This window comes from Mytilus galloprovincialis, chromosome 6 (assembly GCF_965363235.1).
Source record: "Mytilus galloprovincialis chromosome 6, xbMytGall1.hap1.1, whole genome shotgun sequence".
Taxonomy (NCBI): domain Eukaryota; kingdom Metazoa; phylum Mollusca; class Bivalvia; order Mytilida; family Mytilidae; genus Mytilus; species Mytilus galloprovincialis.
In genome coordinates this window covers 3430124-3454205 of record NC_134843.1, presented here as the reverse complement: position 1 = coordinate 3454205, position 24082 = coordinate 3430124, and the positions used below count along the sequence as shown (strand labels likewise).

General features: G+C 31.9%; 1 protein-coding gene across 4 annotated transcripts in view; it reads left to right on the top strand.

Moving 5' to 3' along the window:
- Positions 1–17904, top strand: part of LOC143078722 (CD109 antigen-like) — a 356264-nt gene extending 338360 nt beyond the window's left edge. For all 4 annotated transcript variants that reach the window (XM_076253652.1, XM_076253654.1, XM_076253653.1 and 1 more), the window contains exons 35-39: positions 1562–1633; positions 2594–2703; positions 3832–3982; positions 12300–12402; positions 16393–17904. In XM_076253652.1, the coding sequence (XP_076109767.1) occupies positions 1562–1633; positions 2594–2703; positions 3832–3982; positions 12300–12402; positions 16393–16517 (561 nt within the window). In that variant the 3' untranslated portion in view covers positions 16518–17904. The remainder of the gene's footprint in view (positions 1–1561; positions 1634–2593; positions 2704–3831; positions 3983–12299; positions 12403–16392) is intronic.
- The last annotated feature ends 6178 nt before the right edge of the window (positions 17905–24082 follow it).

Below are 24082 nucleotides of genomic sequence, written 5' to 3'. Positions count from 1 at the left end.
AAGATATAAGACAATACAATACGATCAATTAAAGCAATCTTTACTCTTCAATTCTAACAAGCACTTTGATTGTGTTTAACTGATTGTACTTGTACTCAAATTGCTTGACCGATACTTTTACACGGACTGCCGTCGGTTATGCTTGACCGACACTTTTACACGGAGTGCCGAAGGTTATGCTTGACCGACACTTTTACACGGACTGCCGTAGGTTATGCTTGACCGACACTTTTACACGGACTGCCGTAGGTTATGCTTGACAGACACTTTAACACGGACTTCCGTATGTTATGCTTGACAGACACTTACACGGACTGTCGTAGGTTATGCTTGACCGACACTTTAACACGGACTGCCGTAGGTTATGCTTGACAGACACTTTTACACGGACTGCCGTAGGTTATGCTTGACCGACACTTTTACACAGACTGCCGTAGGTTATGCCTGACCGACACTTTAACACAGACTGCCGTAGGTTATGCTTGACAGACACTTTTACACGGACTGCCGTAGGTTATGCTTGACCGACACTCTTACACGGACTGCCGTAGGTTATGCTTGACCGACACTTTTACACACTGCCGTAGGTTATGGTTGACCGACACTTTTACACGGACTGCCGTAGGTTACTACCGGATACCTTTAGCCATTTTGTTGCTCATTCCCACTTTTCCTTTCAACGATTGAAATATAGTATTCTGATTTTTTTAAAAACGCACAACACTTTGTTTTCAAAAGAATTACAGAACTTGAGACTTGACTTATCGTTGATATGCTTGTCTACCTGAGAATAGATAACCTTAGCTGTTTTTGGCAAAAAACTTGAGGAATTTTTGGTCTTCAATGCTCTTCAACTTCGTACTTTGTTTGGCCTTCATAACATTTTTTTATTCGGGCGTCACTGATAAATCTTTTGAAGACGAAACGCACTTCTGGCGTAATTATAAAATTTCAATCCTGGCATCTTTGATGAGTTTATTTACAGCAACAAAAGTTAAAGATCGATTCCGACAATTCTTTACTATTCACACAATTGTATTTAAGATTTACACACCGACGATAGGGACATTTCACACAGGCGAATTTGTTTTGTGTATCTTGTATTATCGTCTTTTGTGGTAGATTCACAATAAAACATTCATGCATATATTTTTGATAAATGTTATGTTTGTCTAGAACTTATGTTATATCAGCCTGCTTTGATAATTGGAAAAGAGAACCGAATGATTCGAGATTTTAAAGAATTATTTTTCTGTAACATTCTTGGTTCACCACTCTCATGTTTTTATCCGCATTTCTACATGTACATTCGTGAATGGTGTTTAAAAGAGAGGTTAATAATACAAACAAAATTTTCAAACTAACATGTCGAAAATATGCTGACAACATCATTGCAAAAATCAAATAATAGAAAACAAAACACCGACCCGGAGATAGAACATAAGTTGACATTAACAGCATGAACACAACATATTAAACCAAAGAATGAACATCACGACCTGAAATAAAGAGTTTTCTAAATTTCAAATGAGTTAGAAATGTTCTGTTTTATTATTTCTAGCTGAATGTTGATGACATCGCATCAAATGGTATCACAATCGAGGTTCAAGGTGCTGGTAATATTGTTGCTGCTGTAAGTTATTAGAAAAGATTATGTTTTAGTCGTTTTGGTTTTTACAGTTCTAATTAAATTGCCTGAACTCATGGTATAAATCTATATATTGAAACTGAAAGTCATAACTAGAAACTATTTTAGATGTTTCCAAATTTTCTTTCATGTGATCTTTCATTTTAAATTTATCAAGGGCTGTTTTTTTTTAATTGTTATGTTTTGAAAGCAAGAACCTTTAGATCTAAATCGGATGTAGGCGAGAACGCATCGTTTCAGGAGACCTGTATTATGTTTACTACCTAACAACTGTTTTGAAAGCTATACATAATAATACTAGCAGAATAAGTTGATTCTATGCATACGTTTACTTTCTACACTACAGTAATAGCAATTATCCTTAGCAATCAATTTCATCAATTCAATAAAAACTACTACCTATAAATTTCAATAGGACAATCATTTTCTTTCAAATTGGAAAAAACTTAAAATGTTTCATTTTTTTTAAGATGCATAATTATAAATTCTTTGACTCTCCTTATTTGAAAAAACATGTTTTTTAAATTGAATAGAAGATGTGTATAAATAATGCTTTGCAATCACAATTCTTTCAATAATATTGAAATGGTTAAAATTTAATTTATATCCTGTTTTTAGATATTCATCTCAAAAAATAGTACGGAATACATGTTATAAATTATTCCTCTTTCTTACAAGGTTAACTGGGAGTTTAACATAAATGCTGCTGGTAATTTCCCAGATCTCCATAGTTCGAAATACATGTTATAATTTATTTCTGATAATTTACAAGGTTAACTAGGAGTATAATATAAATGTTGCTGGTAATTTCCCAGATCTCCATAGTACGAAATACATGTTATAATTTCTCTCTTTTTTGTTGCAAGGTTAACTGGAAGTACAATATAAATGTTGCTGGTAGTTTCACAGATCTCCATGTTATAATGTCTTTCTCTTTTTTGCCAGGTTAATTGGGAATACAACATAAATGTTGCTGGTAATTTCCCAGATCTCCATGTCCAGGCAACCAGTTACACCATCGACTATTATAATATACTGATTGAAGCATGCGTATGGTATGTTCATTTATACTTACCAATTTATAGTTTCTTATGTTTATATTTTTATCACATATTTTAATTGACTTTGAACTGATATGATTATATTTATCAGAATTGTTATCAAGTTCCAGGACCATACATTAAGTAAATTTTAGATTTACAGTAAATTTCAAGGAAATATTCTACCCTGCATACTATAATGTACTTTATATGCATTTATTTTGCCATAAAAGATGTGTGTTCAGTCATCATTGTTTATCTTTGCGTTACCTGTGACTATGATGTATTTTGTATAATTTTTATATATAGATGCGATAAACACTGCATTCGTTATAAAATATTTGTCTATGGTTGTTATAGTGCCCAATTAACAATTTCTCCTTATTTGGAATATCCTATCACGGAGAAGCACTCCTACTGTTGTTTTGTTTTTATTTTCTGTGGGTTTTTTTTAATACTTACTTTTGATCGATTGAAATATTGTCGTTGAGAGAAGAAAGCATGTAATTTAATTTTATCAATTTAGCAATAATTTGAATACTAAAAAAAATATGCAATTTTTATTAAACAATTTCTTATAGATGTATAGCCAGATTTGAAAATAATTTGTTTTAATGAATTCTAGTGCAGAAAATAAATGTTAAAAATCCGTTAATAAGTGCAGATTTTTATTAACGCATTCTCTTATATTGAATGTTTTTACCATCCCCCAATACAAAAAGTCTTGTTTGGAAATTGCCAATGTACTTCAGATAAGCCGTAGATCGTAAATGTTGCATATTCTTAAATAAGACTATCGTTATATGTAAACTTTCTTATATTTCTGTTTTTATCGAACCAGAAACCATCCTGCATATGGGATATACATTTGCAAACTCGTTCGGTATTCAAATGCATACATATACGACTTCCACGTTTTAAAGGTCACTAGTGGTTGAGCAGAAAGTTGATGAACAAGAGTTATGACAAAGAATGTGACGTCATTTTTTTTTTAAATAAAATTTGTTAAGGAATTTTCCTTAAAAATCGTTTTTATTGATATAAATATTGTTACTGTACCTTATCTTGCGTGGATGGATCTGGCGGGTTTCAAAATGGCTGGATCCGCCCCTGACATGTACTAGTATTTTAACATTTTTGTAGGTATGATGGTTTTGGAGATAATGGGATGGGGATGATGTATGTTGACTTACCAACTGGCTACCACGGTACTAATATGGAAGCACTACAGAAAGATCGAAGAGTACAACGTGTAGAATTTAGTGGCAAAACTTTAAGTTTCTATTTCAATCAGGTACAAACTATATCTTTATATATAAGAAAGACTTAAAATTTATGTTGTCTAATTGTCTAAGGTGCATGATGCATATTTCTACATGGCAACAATGGCCACTGTTGTCTCATACAGTTTTTATACGCCCGTACAAATTTTGACGGGACGTATTATGGTATACAAATATCCGGTGTCTGTCCGTCCTTCCGTCCGTCTGTCCGTCTGTCTGTCCGGGTAAACATGTCGCACCGTAACTTGAGAACGACTTATCCAAATTTCATGAAACTTTAAACAGTTGTTTCTTATGATGGTCAAATGATCTGTATACTTTACGGCACTTTGTAACTAAATCAGGGATGTGTTTTTTTCACATGTTGCACCTTATCCCAAAAGCGATTTTTGATTATTGCTTAAAACTTTACACACTTTTTAGTTGTATCTTAAGATCTGTATACTTATTGGTGATGATTCAAAATTTCATTTTTGAGTTATTCAGCATTTTATAAAAAAGGGGGAGGGTTTTTTTTACATGTCGCGCTGTATCTCAAAAACGATTTATGATTGTTGCTTAAAACTTTACACACTTCTTTGTTATATTAATCTCAAGATCTGTATACTTTTTGGTTTTGATTCAAAATTTTATTTTAGTGATATTTAGTTTTTTGTAAAAAAAAAAACCAGGAGCGGTTTCACATATCCGGCCGTATCTCAAAAATAATATATGGTTATTGCTTAAAACTTTCTCAGAAACCATTAAAACTTCTACACAAGACGACGGGCGTATCATGCGCTCATGGCGCAACTGTTTATTTTTATATTTCCTCCTCTGAAACAACATGTTCTGTTGACTAAAATTTTTCAAGAGTTGTTTTCTTCCAACATTTTACTTTCCGAAAAACTAACTCTGAAATGTTATTTAAGCTGAATTAAATATTGCTATGTGCAGTTGTTTTATCAACAGTTCAAGGCTACAAGTGCCCAAGTTTTTTGTTGAGCTAGTGTACCTTATTCGGATGATGCCTTGGTAATATTGACATAATTTGACACTTGAACAAACGAGAACTGCAAATTCAACTGATAATAAACTTGATTTGCTTTCTTTATTAGTGATAAAGTCTCGGTGTCGCCCCATATGGAATTTACTGACCCCGTATATATCGTATTTGGTCAGTAGCACATTATGTAGTTAATGATGTTCAACTTCGAAAATAAACTTATTGTACAACTTATCATATTGGATTCTTTTCTTGCAATTATAATTGTGTTGCTTTTTCTACATTGGCTAAATATAGGGGGAGGGTTGGGATTTAAAAAAACATGTTTAAACCCGCCGCATTTTTTCTCATATCCCAAGTCAGGAGCCTCTGGCCTTATAGTTTGTGTTTTTTATTTATATTTCGGAGTATTAGTATGAGGTCTATTATCACTGAACTAGTACACAATTTTAGGGGCCAACTTAAGTCCACCTCTTGGTCCTAGATTTTCTTGCTGTGTTGAAGGACCAGTCGTTGCCTTCGTCTGTTTTCTACTCTTTGGTTGGGTTGTTGTCTCTTTGACACATTATCCATTTCCTTTCTCAATTGTATTATAAAGTATAGGTAAACACTGTACTGCATATTTAGGTTTAAAAAAATAAGCTTAATATCTTATTCTTTTTGTATGTCTTGTGTTGAGCTAACGAGAAGCCTCGTTCAATTGAAATTGTTGTGTTTCACAGCTGCACCAAGATCAGGCTAGTTCCAACCCTGCAACAATGTTAAACCTAGCCATATTCTCTGTGTACCAGTTTCAAATGAGAGCCGTTTGTTGCAATGCAGCATACATGTTTTCTGCATTGTTTGTACATTAAAATCAAGCAGTAAATTTTTCGTACGAATTGTTTTACATTTGTCAGTCAGTGTGCATTTTACAACTTTACGGAAATTTTGGGGGACATTCTTGAAGGCCGTACGTTGACTAATCAGTATTAACTTCTAAGTCATTTGGGTTTCTAGTGGGGAGTTCACGGTAAGAAGATGTATTATGGTTACCAATGTTCAACATCGTTGTGATAATATCGGCATTTTTTATCACGAAAATATGGAACAAAAGTAAATGTTTAGTTAATACTTTGGGAGAAATTTATCAATACCTGTATACAACGAATCTATGACCTCATTGGTTTTGTCTTTGGTTGCCATTTTTAAGGGGGTTGGGATCAAATGTTAAAGACCAATTTGGAGGGTCTAAAGTCAAATATGTATGAATTTGTTCTGCGAAGATTTTGGTGTTGAAGGCAAGACATTTGGTTGTCTTTATAAAGTCAATTCGTAATGTTCTTAATACTTGATTGATTTATTAGTAGATGAATAACATAGGGGTATGCATAATCTCAAAGAACACTTACTTTTGTGTTTTATTACGATTTGTTATTGCAAGGTTGCTTTCCTATTGGAAGGACTTCAATTTTGTTATAAATATGTAGGACTCGGAAGTGCGATGGTCTATTTGATGCAATGATGTCTGGGTTAAAATCTACAGATGTGCAATTGTTATGAGAAGTACATGTTTATGTTTTTAATATCTAGTACAAGTATATGAATTTACATTCATTTTGTCTGACTGTTCTGAATAACAGTTTCATACTAAATGAGAGATCGTCCTCTTTGATTGCCTGCATGTGAACAGAATTCTGCATTAACATTTTATCTTTACTTGATTCCTCTCATAAGTTCTTGGATTATCGTAATATTATTATATAGTGTGTCTGTATGCGAACCCGTATGTAGTAAGAGAATGTCACGCCGCCTCGTACGTAAAAAGGAACCGTTTTTAGATTTATTCATCAATCTTAAGAGTTTCTCGTCTATAGTTTTTGGTGGAAGAAGACTTCAAGTCTTCTGAGGGCCTATGGTGCCGGCTTTAAAATCATTAAGCCTCCGTATGCCGCATTCGTTTCTGTGTATTATAATTTCATAACAACTTCTGATTCCTGACATCGATTTTTACACATGATTAAGCATCTGAATCATTTAATTTGTAAATTAGGATTGAAAAACAATCACTATCTTAAATATGTACCCTTTTATTTATGTAAATCATTAGATTTCATCTCATCTACATGAACGTTGTTTGTTTACTTGTAACCGGATGTTTTTTACTGTAGATATTTGTAGTACGCATGCGTAAATGAGGTATCGGGTTAACTCGCCCTGTTTACATGTTCACCCTTGGTCTGTTCGTCCTGAGTTCTTTCGCCTGTATAGTACGTTCGCCCTGTGTTCATTCTCTTTACTCTTATCAAGGACATTTTATAATACGTGCTTGCATTTATTAAAAAATATTAATATTAAGGGTATCGTTAAAAACTCTAAAACACGATGTAGTGAAAATCATCTGTTCCTTATTTTGTTCCCAAGTTAAGACAATCGTGTTCAGCCAATCAAATTCTGTGTTTTTCATGATCATAATAAGCCAACCAAAAACGCTTTCTCTGAAGATTATTCTAACATGCTAGATTTCGAACTTGTGTTGTTTTCATCTAGATGTAAAATGTGAATTTTCGTCTGCAATCGTTCTTACACAGCTTTTAGGATAAAAGCATGGCTGATTGACAAAATTCAATGATGCAGTACTACCATAAAGATAATAAATAGTGGGTTTTTTCACTAAATTATTGACATAATACTTGTTGTAGCATATTTTATTTTTGTATTCAATTATAAAATCATTGAAAAGATAATGTACTAGTCTTTTTTCACAAAGACCAGCAAACAGGTTGGGCACCCCCTTTTCCGCCATTATATATGAGTGGTGTCCCTTCAATGAGGGACTGTTCTTAAAACAAGGGGTCATTTTACTGTTGAAAAAAAAGAAAGAAATTTTTAAGATTTTTGGAAAATGACGCGTCAGCGGCATTGTTCCAATACCATTGACCAGAACAACAGGAAGTCGATTATTGCCTCCGCCTACCGCACTCGGTTTCATATTTACTATTTTACAAACTAACTGGTATCTGCTTGTATTCCGCTACACTCGAACAAAGTGTTGTAGTCGGACGGGAACCAGTTTACATAATTTATTTTATTTACAACAAAAATGTTGACCTGTCCATAGGAAGGCTTGTATAGTCCGGGCTATTATTCTCCAAAATTTGACCTTCCAGTGGGGATGCGGACTATATAGTACAATTAGCAAGAAATAAGAGAACAAGTTCCATATTCGCGGCGAAGTTGTTTGTTTACGTTCCGCCATCTTTGTTATTGATATTGTAGAGGGCGCTCTCATGATTTTTCAAACTAATAATTTCAACTCATCCATATTAATAAGTTATTTCTATTTAATATCAAATTAAAAGTGATAAATATAAAAACTCAACATTTCATTACAAATTTCTCCTTTCTGTTCAATCTGGGAACAGTATATCTAACATATTAATATATATGTTCCTGGTTCAATACATTTAGAATTTGTAAACTACAAAGCGTAATCGGTTATTGTTCATTCCGTTTTGGTGTTTGATACCGACTTAAATGATTTGTCTAAGCTTAAGACCCTTAAAACATTAATGTGATAGGTATATTAAAGACTGTTTTACAAAAGGATGGAACTGTTTTATTTTCAAAGTCGTATTATAGTGATATCTGTCATGTACGGATTTCGACTCTCACCGGTTAATTTCTTCTTTTACTATGCTTTTTAAACTTCCTTTCAAAACATCGCAAAGTTTCAAAATTGTTTTTTTTAAGTGAATTAAACTTATTTTAACAATCATGAAGCGTTCTAGAATCATTTTAAAGCAGTTTCTAGTTCTGTTTGATGAACGAAATCAGGTTTTCTCAAGAAAATACCACAAACGATCGCAGAGGATTTGAAATGTACAACTGAAATCGGCACCTGGTTAAATCGGCATCTAGTCAAATCGGCACCTTTTTGAAGTCAATTCGGCATCCAATAATATTTGTTATAATATTTTCTATTCAATTAATTAATAACTTTTACCAAGTACATAGTTAATATGTTGTTGTGTATAAAGGTAAACAACGAAGCCCTTACCCAAGCTGTTGTTTTAACAATGAGACAATTAGAAAAATAAAATGGAAAACTATGAGTCCCTCTCAATAAATCAAACTTTCATGCCAAATAATAGCAAATTTAAGGTGTTCTTTTTCAGGAAAGTTTAAACAGCATTAAACCAACAATCCTGTAAAATGCTCAACTGGTTAAAAAATGCATAAAAAATATCCAATACCTTTAATTTCTAAATATACCTCATATATACAATTAAAAATACATGTTCCAGACCATATGAGTATTTGGACCGTACGCGTACGGTCCGGACCGTATAGGTATACTCGTACAGTCTGACCATACGCGTACGGTCGGACCGTATGAGTAAACGCGTATAGTCCAGTACGAGCTAACCATTTATCACAATCTTTATTTTTAGTTTTATATAAATTGTTATCATTACAATTACTTTTAGATGGATAAAATGAATAATTGAACAATTGAAATTAAATATTTGTTTAATTGTATATCTGAATCCTATTTTGGTACTCTCGCCCAAGGTGACACTTACTACCACAATTAATGATATATTTTTTACATTTACATGTTTGCAGTTCATTCATGTTCCTTTGCATTTGCATTATTTTGTAAAGTTTCTAATATTCTAAAATTGTCGTCCCACATCATGTTAACTTCCAATATCGTAAATTTCTATGATCATAATTCAATTAATGTTTTACTGATCGACATGCTAAATACAAGATATTAACTGATTTAATAAGCGTGAATTTTTGTATTACTTAAAAAAATAAAGTTTTTATTCCAATTACAATTGGAACTTTTCCATATTAATTTGAGAGTTAAGTTATGTTGATCTGTACATGAACTTTACCTGCATTTGTAACTTATAAACGTAAGGATGTACTTAGGTGAGGTTTTGGAATTTGTGTAAAATGTTCGGACCCCTTGGTGTTTTTCCATACAATACAATGTAAAATATTTTGCCTCATAACACCCATTTATTTTTTCATTAATAGCTCATGAAAGGTCATTTACCAAAATTTTAGAAGATTCTTGATTTTCTTTCTTTTGTTTTGAGACCCAAATAATACCAATGCAAATATAAGGTAAAAGTCCCGCCATATTTTAAATCTTAATTTTAAAAGGAGGTCCATGACCTATCAATATTTTTAGCTTATCTTTATCATTAATTGATGCTCTACCAGCTTATAGTATCAATTTTAATTTCCTAATTTTTTTTAATTTTTACATAACCTCACCTAAGTACATCTTTAAGCAACTTCTTAATGATATTAATCAGACCATATGAGTATTTTGAAAAAGTATGCATACTGGGGTCCAGACCGTACGCGTACAGTCCAAATACTCATACGGTCCGGAACATACACATTTAGTTGAGATAAATAAATATTTACAAAATGTACATGAACCCCAAAAATGTGAAAGTAAATATTTTCGGACAATCTCTTCCTTAATAGGTATTTAACTCTTTTTGCTTAAATACTGAAAACAAATCTGGCAACCCCTTTCTTAGTTTTACTCTTTTTGCTTAAAATACTGTTAAAAATATATATTTAACATGGGTGACGAATTGACTATATAGGGTATCGATTTAACCAGGTGCTGATTTGACTATACCCATTTTGACCAGGTGCCGGTTTGACTTGAATTCTTTGAAATAACTTGAGTTTCATTAGACCTTAGATAACAGTAATAAAAAGGTTATTTAAAATTACCTAAAATTTTCTGGGAGAAGGGGGTTCGACTATGTACCAGTGAGAAATATACAAGCCTTTTGACGTCATTTATTTGCACAATTCAGGTAGTCTTGACTTAATTATTTGTCTTAAAAAAAACAGCCACTTCACACACACATATATACGAATGTCAATTATATGCTTACGAGACATGTTGCATTGTGAAACTAATTACGGTATGTGAAAATCAAGACTTGCATAAATTATATCCCAATATTAGAGACAGTGGCGTCATTTTTCCTTAGAGCTTTCAGCTCTTTGATTAACTCAAATGTGGGAAAATTCATTACATTTGGAACAACTTTTCTAAATGAGGGGTCAAATTAATGAAGAAGATATTAGTTTAGAAACATCACAAAATTCTTTTGACATGTTTTGACCATTTAATACTTGATAGATGCATAGTTCTTGGGGAAAAGTTTCATTAAATAATATTAATATACATGTAAAGGTGCTCATTTTTTACAGGTGGTTGTAATGTTCTTCCAATGAGGGTTACGCCTCATTTGGAGTATTGTTCCCAACCAGTTAAAGTTCCATCTTTGTGCATAATTCAAAATGGAAATTTCAACAAGCATCTAATATTCTTACACAAAAAAAATAAACCCTGGTGTGCTAGCTACATGTCCATCTTTTCTACCGATTCAATAACTAGAATCATGCAAACAGACTTAGGAAAAAAGCATGTAAGTTCATCATACAAATATGACACTTTTTCTAGACAATCCAGATCGTGTAAAATACTTCGCTAAAAATTGTAACTTTTAAAATTGTTGTCGCGCACTAAAAAACCCCATGGGAACTTTAAAAAGTTGGCGGGTATGTAACAAGTCTTACTTTTTTTATGCTCCATTTATGGACATTATGTTTTGTGGTCTGTCTCTCCGTCCTACTTCAGGTAAAAGTTTATGGTCGAGGTAGTTTTTGATGAAGTCGAAATCCAATCAACTTGAAACTTAGTACACATGTGTTCCTTATGATATGATCTTTCTAATGTTATTGCCAAATTAAAGATTTGACCTAATTTTCACAGTCCACTGAACATAGAAAATGATTATTCGGATGGGAAATCCATGTATTTATGACACATTCTTGTTTGAAGAAAAAAAATCGTCATAACGATAATGGAACAAAGCAGGATGGGTTAGTAGGGCTGCTTTTATGGTAATTCAAGTTACCTTTTATTCACCTTCTTCCATCTCAGAGCTATCAGCTCTTTGATTGAAGTTTACAAGCTTCTACTAAAATCTTTAAAAAATGCAAAAACTGCTTCTAAAATTCAAATCGACATATACATGACATGAAAAAGATTTGAAAATGTAGTTTGTGTAGACCATCGCACGTCAGCCTTACCACCATCGTACTTCGGCGTATCTATTAACTTATAGCGTCACAATGCCAGCCTCGTACTTCAGGTTAATCAAAAACGTACTTCAGCGTCAAAACATCGTCGTTCGGAGTACCATCGCGGTTCAGAGTTCTACAAAAATACAGATATTTTATGATAATTATCTTCCAATTTTATGTTTAATATGATCTATGTTTATTTAGTGCTTTATTTATGGTTTCAGCTTTCAAAATCGAAAACATGTTTAGATGTAAAGGCAATGTGGGACTACATTGTTCTTGACACAAAACCTAGTTTTGTAACAGGACAGTTTTACTATCAGCCGGGTAAGTACTATTTATATGACCCCATTACTACATTAGTTAAGTTTAAATATATTTATTTATAGTGGATTGGGAGGCAAGTTTTGCAACTTATATTAATCCCTTTCCACTTTGCGGGTGCGAGTGTTACCTTGTAGCGGCATTAGCCTGCTCTTTTTTGGAAATATACAAGGGTGTCTTTAACGTGCAAGAGATATGGCTCTTTCTTAACACGGGTCAGCCATTTATCGTCCCTTTCAGACGGACTATCACTTTTCAACTCAAAGTTTTGATCCTCAGAGCTGTACAACATTGTCCCCCTTTTTTTGACTTTCGAACTTTTATATCTGGGCGTCACTGGTAAGTCTTGTTTGGACGAGGCGCGTTTTTGACATAATGAATTTTAAACCTGATGCCTTTTGTTGTCTATTATTCATGTGTTGCTTTGCCTAATACGTTCTGCTATTCATTTGTATTGTAGTCCTGTATTATTATGTTGTCATTTTAATGTAATATTTAACAATGCCATCAAAGTGCGAGGTTTGGCATGCCACAAAACCAGGTTCAACCCACCATTTTTTTCTTTAAAAATGTCCTGTACCAAGTCAGGAAAATGGCCATTGTTATATCATAGTTCGTTTCTATGTGTGTAACATTTTTACGTTGTGTTTCCGTTGTGTCGTTTGTTTTCTCCTATTTTTGAGTGTGAATTCACATTACTATAAGACGTGTCACGGTACTTTTCTATCCCAAATTCATGTATTTGGTTTTGATGTTATATTGGTTATTCTCATTGGATTTTGTCTAATGCTTAGTCCGTTGCTGTGTGTGTTACATTTTAATGTTGTGTCGTTGTTCTCCTCTAATATTTAATGCGTTTCCCTCAGTGTTACCCCGATTTTGTTTTTTGTCCATAGATTTATGAGTTATAACAGCGGTATACTACTGTTGCCTTCATTGCTCAAGACCATACTCGCAAATGATGTCAAGGGACTACTACATTGTCGGGGAATATATATATTTAGAAGAATATTGTATTTTGAGCTCTAATGGCATCAATTGCTGATTTGATGGTCACAAATTAGGTTTACTGGCGTTAACGGATCCAGTAAACGGGTATTTGCGACCATCAAACTACTTGATGCCGTCGGAGCTTAACATGCAATATTGTTATCTTCATTCTAATATAACTAACAGAAAACAACGTTAAATCATAGATTTCAAATCTGTTATATGTCCTCTGCGCTTGAGCGTAATTTTCATAGCATCAATTGCGAATTGATGCCATTAGAATTAGTGACGTTAATCAAACAAAATGAACGTTACAAACGATGAGCCATTAGAATAGACTATTTCTGTCATTCCTCCCTTTCTTGGTACCGTTAATGTTATCGCTTGCATTTCTCATTCTATCTTTTGGAAATTTAATAGTAGTGAGACTTTTTATGCCCCAACTCGATAGTAAAGGGGCATTATGTTTTCTGGTCTGTGGCTCCGTTCGTCCGTCCGTCCGTCCAGGTTAAAGTTTTTGGTCAAGGTAGTTTTTGATGAAGCTGAAGTCCAATCAATTTGAAACTTAGTACACTTGTTGCTTATGAGATGATCTTTCTAATTTTTAAGCCAAATAAGACTTTTTACCCCAATTTCACGGTCCACTGAACATAGAAAATGAAAGTGGGAGTTTCCGGTTAAAGTTTTTGGTCAAGGTAGTTTTTGATGAAGCTGAAGTCCAATAAACTTGAAACTTAGTACAATTTTTGCTTATGATATGATCTTTCTAATTTTAATGCCAAATTAGAAAATTACCCAATTTCACGGTCATGGAACATGGAAAAGGATAGTGCGAGTGGGGCATCCGTGTACTTTGGACACATTTTTGTTTTTCTTAATGCTCCGGATATTGGTTCTTGTATTTGGTTCATTCATGTATCATTATGGTTATTACCTGACAACTTAATGGTTGATTACGGTTGACCATAGTTTTGCTGAGAAACAACCCAAAATAAATACATGAAATTGTCCCTTTTCCAATGTCTGCAGTGCTGTATGTATTTTTGTAAATTAAGTCACTGATAATGACAATTATTATAATTATAATTTATAATTTAACGAATACTTAAAAAAGTCTGTCTTCAACGCCTGTTTTCTGAAGGACACATCACTTGCCTATTGACAAAACATTGCCTATGATCGTTTAAGTTATTCTGACCTCTTCCTTATACATATATCATGACCAGTAGAATTACAGAGGAGACTACACAATTAAATCATTTAAAACCGGCAAAAAAATCAAATTGTTTTATGCGAGTCAGGATCGAAATATAGCAATGTTTCATTTTTAACCGGATTTTTGAGTCAAAACCGTTTAACCAAAGCTTTTTTTAATATGTTGTTACTGACAACAAAATGAAGGTCAAGTTCAATAATGATGATTTTGACTTTTACTGTTCAGGAGTTATGATTCTTGAAAGATTGAAAAATGGTGTTTCCAGTCGTGTCCGTTCATTTACACATGAACTGTTCAACCAAAGCTTCCCAAATTTTAATATGTTGTTACTGATGACAAAATGGAGGTCAAGTTCAATAATGACGATTTTGACTTTTACTGTTCAGGAGTTATGGTTCTTGAAAGATTTAAAAATGGTGTTTCCAGTCGTGTCCGTGCATTTACGCATTAACTGTTCAACCAAAGTTTCCGACATTTTTAATATGTTGTTACTGATGACAAAATGGAGGTCAAGTTAAATAATGACGATTTTGACTCTTACTGTTCAGGAGTTATGGTTCTTGGAAGATTGAAAAATGGTGTTTCCAGTCGTGTCCGTGCATTTACGCATGAACTGTTCAACTAAAGCTTACCAAATTTTAATATGTTGTTACTGATGACAAAATGGAGGTCAAGTTCAATAATGACGATTTTGACTTTTACTGTTCAGGAGTTATGGTTCTTGAAAGATTTAAAAATGGTTCAACTAAAGCTTCCCAAATTTTAATATGTTGTTACTGATGACAAAATGGAGGTCAAGTTCAATAATGACGATTTTGACTTTTACTGTTCAGGAGTTATGGTTCTTGAAAGATTTAAAAATGTTTTTTTCCAGTCGTGTCCATGCATTTACTCATGAACTGTTCCACCAAAGCTTTTCAAATTTTATTATGTTGTTACTGATGACAAAATGGAGGTCAAGTTCAATAATGACGATTTTGACTTTTACCGTTCAGGAGTTATGGTTGTTGAAAGGTTGAAAATGGCTTTTCCAGTCGTGTCCGTGCATTTACTTGTGAACTGTTCACCAAAACTTTTCAAATTTTAGTATGTTGTTACTGATGACAAAATGGAGGGCAAGTTCAATAATGTTGATTTTGACTTTTTCTGTTCAGGAGTTGTGGTTCTTGATAGATCGAAAAATGGTGTTTCCATTCATGTTGGTGCATTTACTCATTTACCACTCAACCTAATAGTTATCAAAAGTACCAGGATTATAATTTTATACGCCAGACGCGCGTTTCGTCTACATAAGACTCATCAGTGACGCTCAGATCAAAATAGTTAAAAAGCCAAATCAATACAAAGTTGAAGAGCATTGAGGATCCAAAATTCCAAAAAGTTGTGCCAAATACAGCTAAGGTAATCTACTCCTGGGGTAAGAAAATCCTTAGTTTTTCGAAAAATTCAAGGTTTTGTAAACAGAAAATTTATAAAAATGACCATATAATTGATATTCATGTCAACACCGAAGTGCTGACTACTGGGCTGGTGATACCCTCGGGGACGAAACGTCCACCAGCAGTGGCATCGACCCAGTGGTGTAAATAGTTATCAGCTTTTCAAATTTTAATATGTTGATACTGATGGCAAAATGGAGGTCAAATTTGATATTAATGATTTTTAATTTCACCGTTCATCAGTTATGGTTTTTGTGATATTGCCAGGACACAAATAAATGTTCATAAATCCTGTTGGCTGTCTTTGTGACAGCCTCTTGTCTAATTATATCGCTCAATTTATTTCAGAAAAACAAAGCATGACATCTTATTCGCTCAGCACAGACAAAAGGACAGGAACAGCCAGTGGCATCAGCGTGTCTTACTTCCTTTTTATGATTTTGATTGCAGGTTCAAGCTTCGCTTACTTTTAGAGTACATTTATTGTCAATGTCATTCCTGGACTCGAAATTGAATATTTTTTTATACACTTACGTTGTGTATCTTTGTATAGAATTATATTTGTAAAGTATGTAAATGTTGCTTTGTATTATTTACTTTGTATTATTTTTGAACAACTAATATCAAAACCAAGAATCAAAAGAAAAAGATTTGATGGAATAAAAGAACGTAGAAAACAAAAGACTGTAAAAAAATTCTTATGACTGATATTCTTTATAAACCATAAACCTTTTTATAAAAAATGGCCCACAAATTAAATGTCAAAATAACAAATTAGGAATCTGATGAAAATAATGAGACCAAACCTTTTGTGTTCCAGCATTAATCTTTTATATCGGTTGATAAAAAAGTATAAAGTTATTGCTTTTTAAATTACAAATGGACCTCGTATTGATTTTGAAAGTTAAAAAAATAATGCAAAAATGAATGTGTAACACAATTTTACAAAATGTTGTTATCGACATTTCAATCAGTAATTCACATTTATATACATTATATTTAAGCATCCATTTATAATAAAATGAAAGATAACTGTTTTGAAAATACTTGTCAATCCCAAACTATCCTTCAGTTATCAGTTTTCAAAGAAATAAGTTATAGCTAATCTTTATAATCAAAACTAGGTTTAAGACCAGAAAAAAATCGGTAAGGTTTTTCATATAGGAATGTAAAGTATATCAATCATTCTACATGTATATATCTTTAATGTGTTTTTTTTTTTATTTTAAAAATTTAATTATGGATTAACAGAAAACTATATATATATATATGTATCAATACTTATTTACTAACTTCTGTTTAAATGCCTGTTCAATATTACCTTTTATACTTGCAACAATATGGAATTAACGTCGTTGATGTTTTAGATTTATGTTCTAAGCATTGGTGTAAGTGCATTGCTATGTATTTGTGTACAACTTTCTTGTTCCTTAATTTGTTTGTTCGTGTAATGTTCTCAGGGTTTCGATAATTCATTTCTCTTTTATTCCATAGTATCTACCTTTTTTACATGTTGAACAGGTTGTCTAATTAATTGAGATAAAAAGTAAACTGTGTGAGGTTGTATCTATTTTTGTAGCGATTTTTTATAACAGTGATCGTTCACAAAAATTGTTGTTATTTCTTATGAAATCCAGTAAATGAAAGACATCAGAAATATTTTTTTAACACAGCAGTTAAAGTCGTTTACAGGAATTTCTTTAAGATGTTTCTGGAAAAAAAATAGAATCTTTTTTTTAATATTAGGCTGTTATTTATAACATATATCATATCATATCCTTTTGTATAAGATTTTTTTTTTGTAGTTTAGTGCGTTTAATTTTATTTAGACTAATATTTGTAATAAAAAAAATGTTTCTATGTTTTGAATTTAATTTAATTCCATTGTATTTGTCTGGAACTCAAATCATCACGTTATAAATTCAATCTACAAAAATATAACTAGATTAATAGACTAGAAATTTCTACTTACAAAACAAAATTCATCTGTCAACAAAAGTTCAACCTGTGAAGCGTCCATTTTTAAAAAATATTTGGAAATAATAAATAAGCTTCGAATTGTCAACAAACAGTAAGATAAAGGCTTAGAACTCCACAACATATAGCTATGCTAATAAATCAGCTTCGAATTGTCAACAAACAGTAAGATAAAGGCTTATAACTCCACTGCATAGCTATGTTAATAAATCAGCTTCGTATTGTCAACAAACAGTAAGATAAAGGCTTAGAACTCCACTACATAGCTATGTTAATAAATCAGCTTCTTTCTGGAAGAAGAATAAGGACACTAGATAATACTTCTAGATCTTGGAAGTATGAGAACGCCAATTAATACAGTTTGATCCTAAATGAATGAAAATATGAGGACGCAAAATTAAACAGCTATATCCTATATGAATGAAAACAGCAACCAATACAGCTAGATTCTGAAAGTATGAGAACGCAAAATATTACAGTTTCCCTCTGGGAGAATGAGGACCTCAAATAATACAGCTTCTTTTGAAAGAAACTTCATTATGGATAAGTTAAGCCGCCATATAATACTGCTAGATCTTGAAAGTATTGAAGTCATAATATCGCCAAATGATACAGCTTATTTCCGGAAAAGTTGGGATGTCAAATAATTCAGTTAGATCCTGAAATTCTTAAAATATGAGGATGCCAATAATACGACTTTCTTTTGGAAGAATAAGGACGTCAAATAATACAGTAAGATCCTAAAATTCTAAAAATATGAGGATGCCTAATAATACTGCTTTATTCCAAGTATGTCTCTTTCTCACGTCTAATGCGAATCAATACCAATTCTGATTTTTAAAGACTTTGACCATATGTATAAAAATAAAATCACTGCGGAAACTTCCCTATATATTTGTCTAAGAAATAAAAGAGGAACAACAGGTGCAGTTCCTGTTTGCAAAACCTTTCTTTGTCAGTCAGTCAGTACGGTCACTTTATCAATTGTTCATATAGCAAATATCGATTTTTTTATATACTATGATTGTTGGTATAAGAAATCATTACGAATCCGATTACAATTAATTACTTTACAATTAAGATTTCACAGAAATTGTTTTGATTAACGATAAGCTAACCAAAACTCTGTTCCATATTAATTTTATTTTGTTGTAACACTCCCAGGACTGTATGAGATTAGTTTTTACCAATGTTAGACTCGAAATAAAACAGTCAATACCATAGTCAAAACTAAAACACGACAAAGAGAGAGTCACCTAAAATCTGCAAAGAAATTAAACAACTGAGACCCACCAAATCAAAAACATGGCCAGAATGCAGATTTGGTTCCACGGAAGGGTCAGTAAAAAATACAAGGCACACAATTTTGTATTATTTAAAAAATGCGATGACATGACTTGCTCAAAAATGACTCAATGCAAAGAAATCGAGTCGATTGTGATAGCTCATCAAAGTAATATAATGTAGATGAAATTGTAAAATGTGAAATGTTTAGGAATGCGAAATCCTGTTCGTGCTTTCAGTACATAATTTAAGGTAGCACAGTACAAAGATTTTTTCACTCCCAATCAGACAACTTTAAACTGATGTAATTCATTTCATCCTTCTTTATATTTTCTAAATGAGGTACCAAAAGAAAAAAGAAAGATTTATCTTTCAAATTGTGATAATTTCATTATGACATAATTAGTTATGTAATTAGTCGCTATATTGTGATGTCCACACTTGAATGAATTTAGCGTCTTTGTTCTTTATAGCATCCCAAAATATTTTATAGATTCTTGTATAAGACAGCTTGACCACCAAAACTGTGTCTCAGATTTCCAAAAACATCAATAGAACAAATTTTATACCCAATTGAATTTAGTGGTCTCTAATGAATTAATGTTGTAAACTTCACTGAAGATTTATGAAAGAATGAAATACAATAGGAAAAATCTGAGATACAGTTTTGGAGGTCAAACTGTGTTGTGCAAGAATCTATAAAATGTTTTAGGATGCTATTAAGAACAAAGAAGCTAAATTCATTCAAGATGGACATTACAGAGTGGCAACTAATTACATAACAATTATATATGTAATAATTATGTCATAATGAAATTATCACAATTTGAAAGATTAATCCTTCTTCTTTCTTTTGGTACCTCATTTATTAAATTTAAAGAAAGATGAGTGGAATTACATCAGTTTTAAAGATGTCTGATTGGGGATGAAAATTCTTTGTATTGTGCTACCTTAATATATGACTACATAAATGTATTGCACACAACACCTTTTTGGTTCGAATTGATTATTTTCGGTCAATTTTGACGTTAATAATCTAACAGAGGTTACTTTTGTGTCCTATCATGCGTTTCCTTGTATAGTTCAGATTATTTTCTAACCATCGAAGCTTCCTGAGATGTTTGGCTTTCGACTTAAACCGTGATTGTTAAAAGTATCATACATAAATATATATCATGTGCACTCATGAGAAGTTAGCGTGAAAAAAATACTTTTCAATGTTTACGCAATTATGATTATACATAAATTGTCAGTCACAGATTTTAAAAAAAAAACCTATGTCTAATGTTTTTATTTATCACAGCAAAACCATGTAATTTTCTTCACAACATAGACTTTCACAGTTGTTTACAATTTGACACTGACAAGTTTTTACTATCTGCATATTGATTTTTCTCGTTGAAAGGGCTATACGAATGTCCAACTGTTTAATCGTATTCTCGCATCTCAAATAATACGATATGTTAAGGAGTTGTTTTTTTAAACGGCTACATTATTAAACTTTATTTTTATTTTAGTTATATAACATGTAAATAGTTACCAAGGGTACCAGGATTATAATTTAATACGCCAGACGCGCGTTGCACTTCATATGTTTTGAATAACACTTCTCTTCTTTATTTTTCTCCTTCCAATCCATACCGCTTGAGTTCTTGTAAAATAAATTCTGAGTCAAGAAAGTCTTGTATACCAATAAATCTCTCACTTTGATTCTTCATTATCAACCAAACTCATAAATTGTCATCTGCTAATCAAGATAGTTAATAATCTACTTCTGTACATTTTTTTTCACATTTCATCGAACTTTATTATAAAATCTCGGCTCATGAAATGAGATTTACAAAAGAGCTCCTTGTCCACGGCCTCTTCTTACGCCAAAGAACTTTGATGATTTTTTACCTTAAATAATGCAAATTTAATACATGTATTGTTATAAACTACTTATATCCAATTGATAATAGAATTCCCATAAAAATAAATATAAAATCAAATGTAAAACAACCATAAATCAATTTGATATTATCTTCTATGTACCGCCCATTATTGAAACTGGTTTGATCTAATATTTGTATCTATTTGCATTCATTTTGCTTCAGACCGAAATATGATAATGACATGGGACTCCAGTTCTTCAATAAATGTCGTAGCTCATTAACTTTTTTTAATGTAAAACCTGCCAAGGCAGTATGGTTATTTCTCCTCTGACTTTAAATTTTCGACAAAGAAAAGGTATCGTGACGTGACACAAAAATCAGAATTGTTTGCATGCAATTCTTTTAGTTTACATAGATAAGAGGCATATTTTATGCCATTTTCAAATGATTAAATTTTGTATTCTGTTATGCTTCAGTCTCTTTTTGATATATGTTTATTGAATATTTGTGTTTCCATTAAAATATCAAATTGTTTTATAAAATCATCCCTAAATTAAACCAATAGGTAATTAAGAAATGATTGCGTATTTATATTATATAGCTGTTAATTCATAGAGTTTGAAGAGAAATATGAGAAGAAACACTCATATTCCAAGTAAGATCTGATTTATTTCTCATTTCCATTTGTAAAATGAGTTTCGCGAAGTCAATAGTCATCACATTAATTATCTTAGACAGATGGAATAGGATCCCAGTTACGGCAATCAGTCAAGTCCGGTACCCATAAATGTAGTACTTGAAGAAAATATTAACTTTTATTTCAAATGGTGTAGTTTTATTATCACACTAGTTCTGTACAATTTATTTGAAACAGGTCGGAACACTACCTTATATGGAAATGCATAAATTAGCATACTTATCGCACATGTAATTGTTTATTTACATGTGACGCAATTTATTTATACCTAGGTTTTTGACCAATCCACTAAATGGGTAACAATGCATGACGGACTACTACATGTTTACAATCAACCAAAAACACGTGTTATTTACACTACAAACCATTAAAAGTCTGAAATGACCTATATCTGTACTCGACTGTACTGATTTTTACTCGACCAGTCTGAATTCGTTTGAGATTTACTTGATAATACTCGACTGTAGTCTGAACCATACTTAACAGTCTGAGTGTGTACTTGACCAGTTCTTAACCGTTTAATACGAATCTGAACTGTACTCGACCAAGTCTGAACCGTACTCGACCTAGTCTGAACCGTACTCGACTTAGTCTCAACCATACTCGACCTAGTCTGAACCATACTTGAACAAGTCTTAACAAAACTAGGCCTATTCTTTGTATCTATTAACTGAATTTTATCAATTTAGGAATTTTTTAATAAAAATGAAATTGAAACAACAACTTGAAATTAAATGTATTCAATACAGTATTGAAATTAAAATTTCACAATAATCAATCATAATATAACTTCAACTCAATATTAATCAACACTTACATAATAATATATATCAACTTTTAGAATATAAATAAAACAAGCTGATCAAATAATCTAAAAAAAATGAATAGTGACTAATATTTTCAATATTAATCTAATTTTATGAATATTTCGGAAGTATTTTATGGTAATTGGACTATTTTCACCATTAACTTAAGCCTAGTATAGATTTATGTTGTCAGTCGACTTAATGCAGTGAATGGTTTTTTTATTAAGATATATATGAAATAGTATATAAAACAACTTAATAAATTTTTAAAAAATGAGAGCTTAATTGTTTTGTTTTATTAAACCAAGAATTTAATATAATCATTATAATAGAATTTCCCTAGCAATCCTTGATAACCTTTTCAAAAAAGGAAATGTATTCCAAAGTAATAGTAAACAAATTTTTAAATTGATTTAAGTATTTTTTGTCAAATTAACATGGCATACATAAAGCACTTTGATATGTTCTAATTAACTCAGTACATGTGTAGGTAAAAAGAAAGCCTTATTTTCTTAAATTCGTGTATTACTTATCTAGTACATGCATGTATATTCGAAAGGCCTTTGTTATTTAATTTAAACAGGATGTTGCAATTTTGAATCAATGTTATTTAGAATTTAATTTAATACCTCTGACCAGGTGTGATCTTATTTATGAGTTTGCCCCAAGCAGAGGTTATACTTTATATTTCACCACTAATCAGAAAAATAATTTTATTTATTTATTCAATTTTATCCTTTTTTTGATATAAGTTATATATAATATAATTTTTTTATCCTAAATATAATGAGAGATATATTCCTTATATAAGGTTAAAATCTTTTATAAATTTTGTTGGCTGTTGTTATATAGGTCAGTTAAAAAGAAATTTATTTAAACAGTTAAAAAAGGAGAGGGTTTTTGGTCTAGTATGGTTCAGACTGGTCGAGTATTGTTCAGACCTTTGGTTAAGTAATGTTTAGACTGGAAAAATAGGTCGAGTACATGTCAAGAATGGGTTAAGACTGTTTCAGACTGGTCGAGTAATAGTTCAGACTATTTTCAACGGCAAAGATAAGGGTCAAGTACGATTCAGTACAGTCAAGTAAGGTTCAGACTGGGGTCGAGTAATGTCAAGTAAAAGTCAGACCAATTCAGACTTGTCGAGTAAAAATCAGTACAGTCGAGTACAGATATAGGCCATTTCAGACTTTAATGGTTTGTAGTGTAACTGAAATACAACACATTTTTTCGTGCAACGCGGGATTAACAATTTTACTAAGTTTTTCGTTTTTTGTATCCACATTTATAGTTCGTGATATAAAGTATTCGTTCCGTGCTCAGATTAACGAAGAGTTGTTTCTTTGCGAAAAAACAAGTGTTTGAAATACCCGATATATAGCCATTAATATGTTTGATGA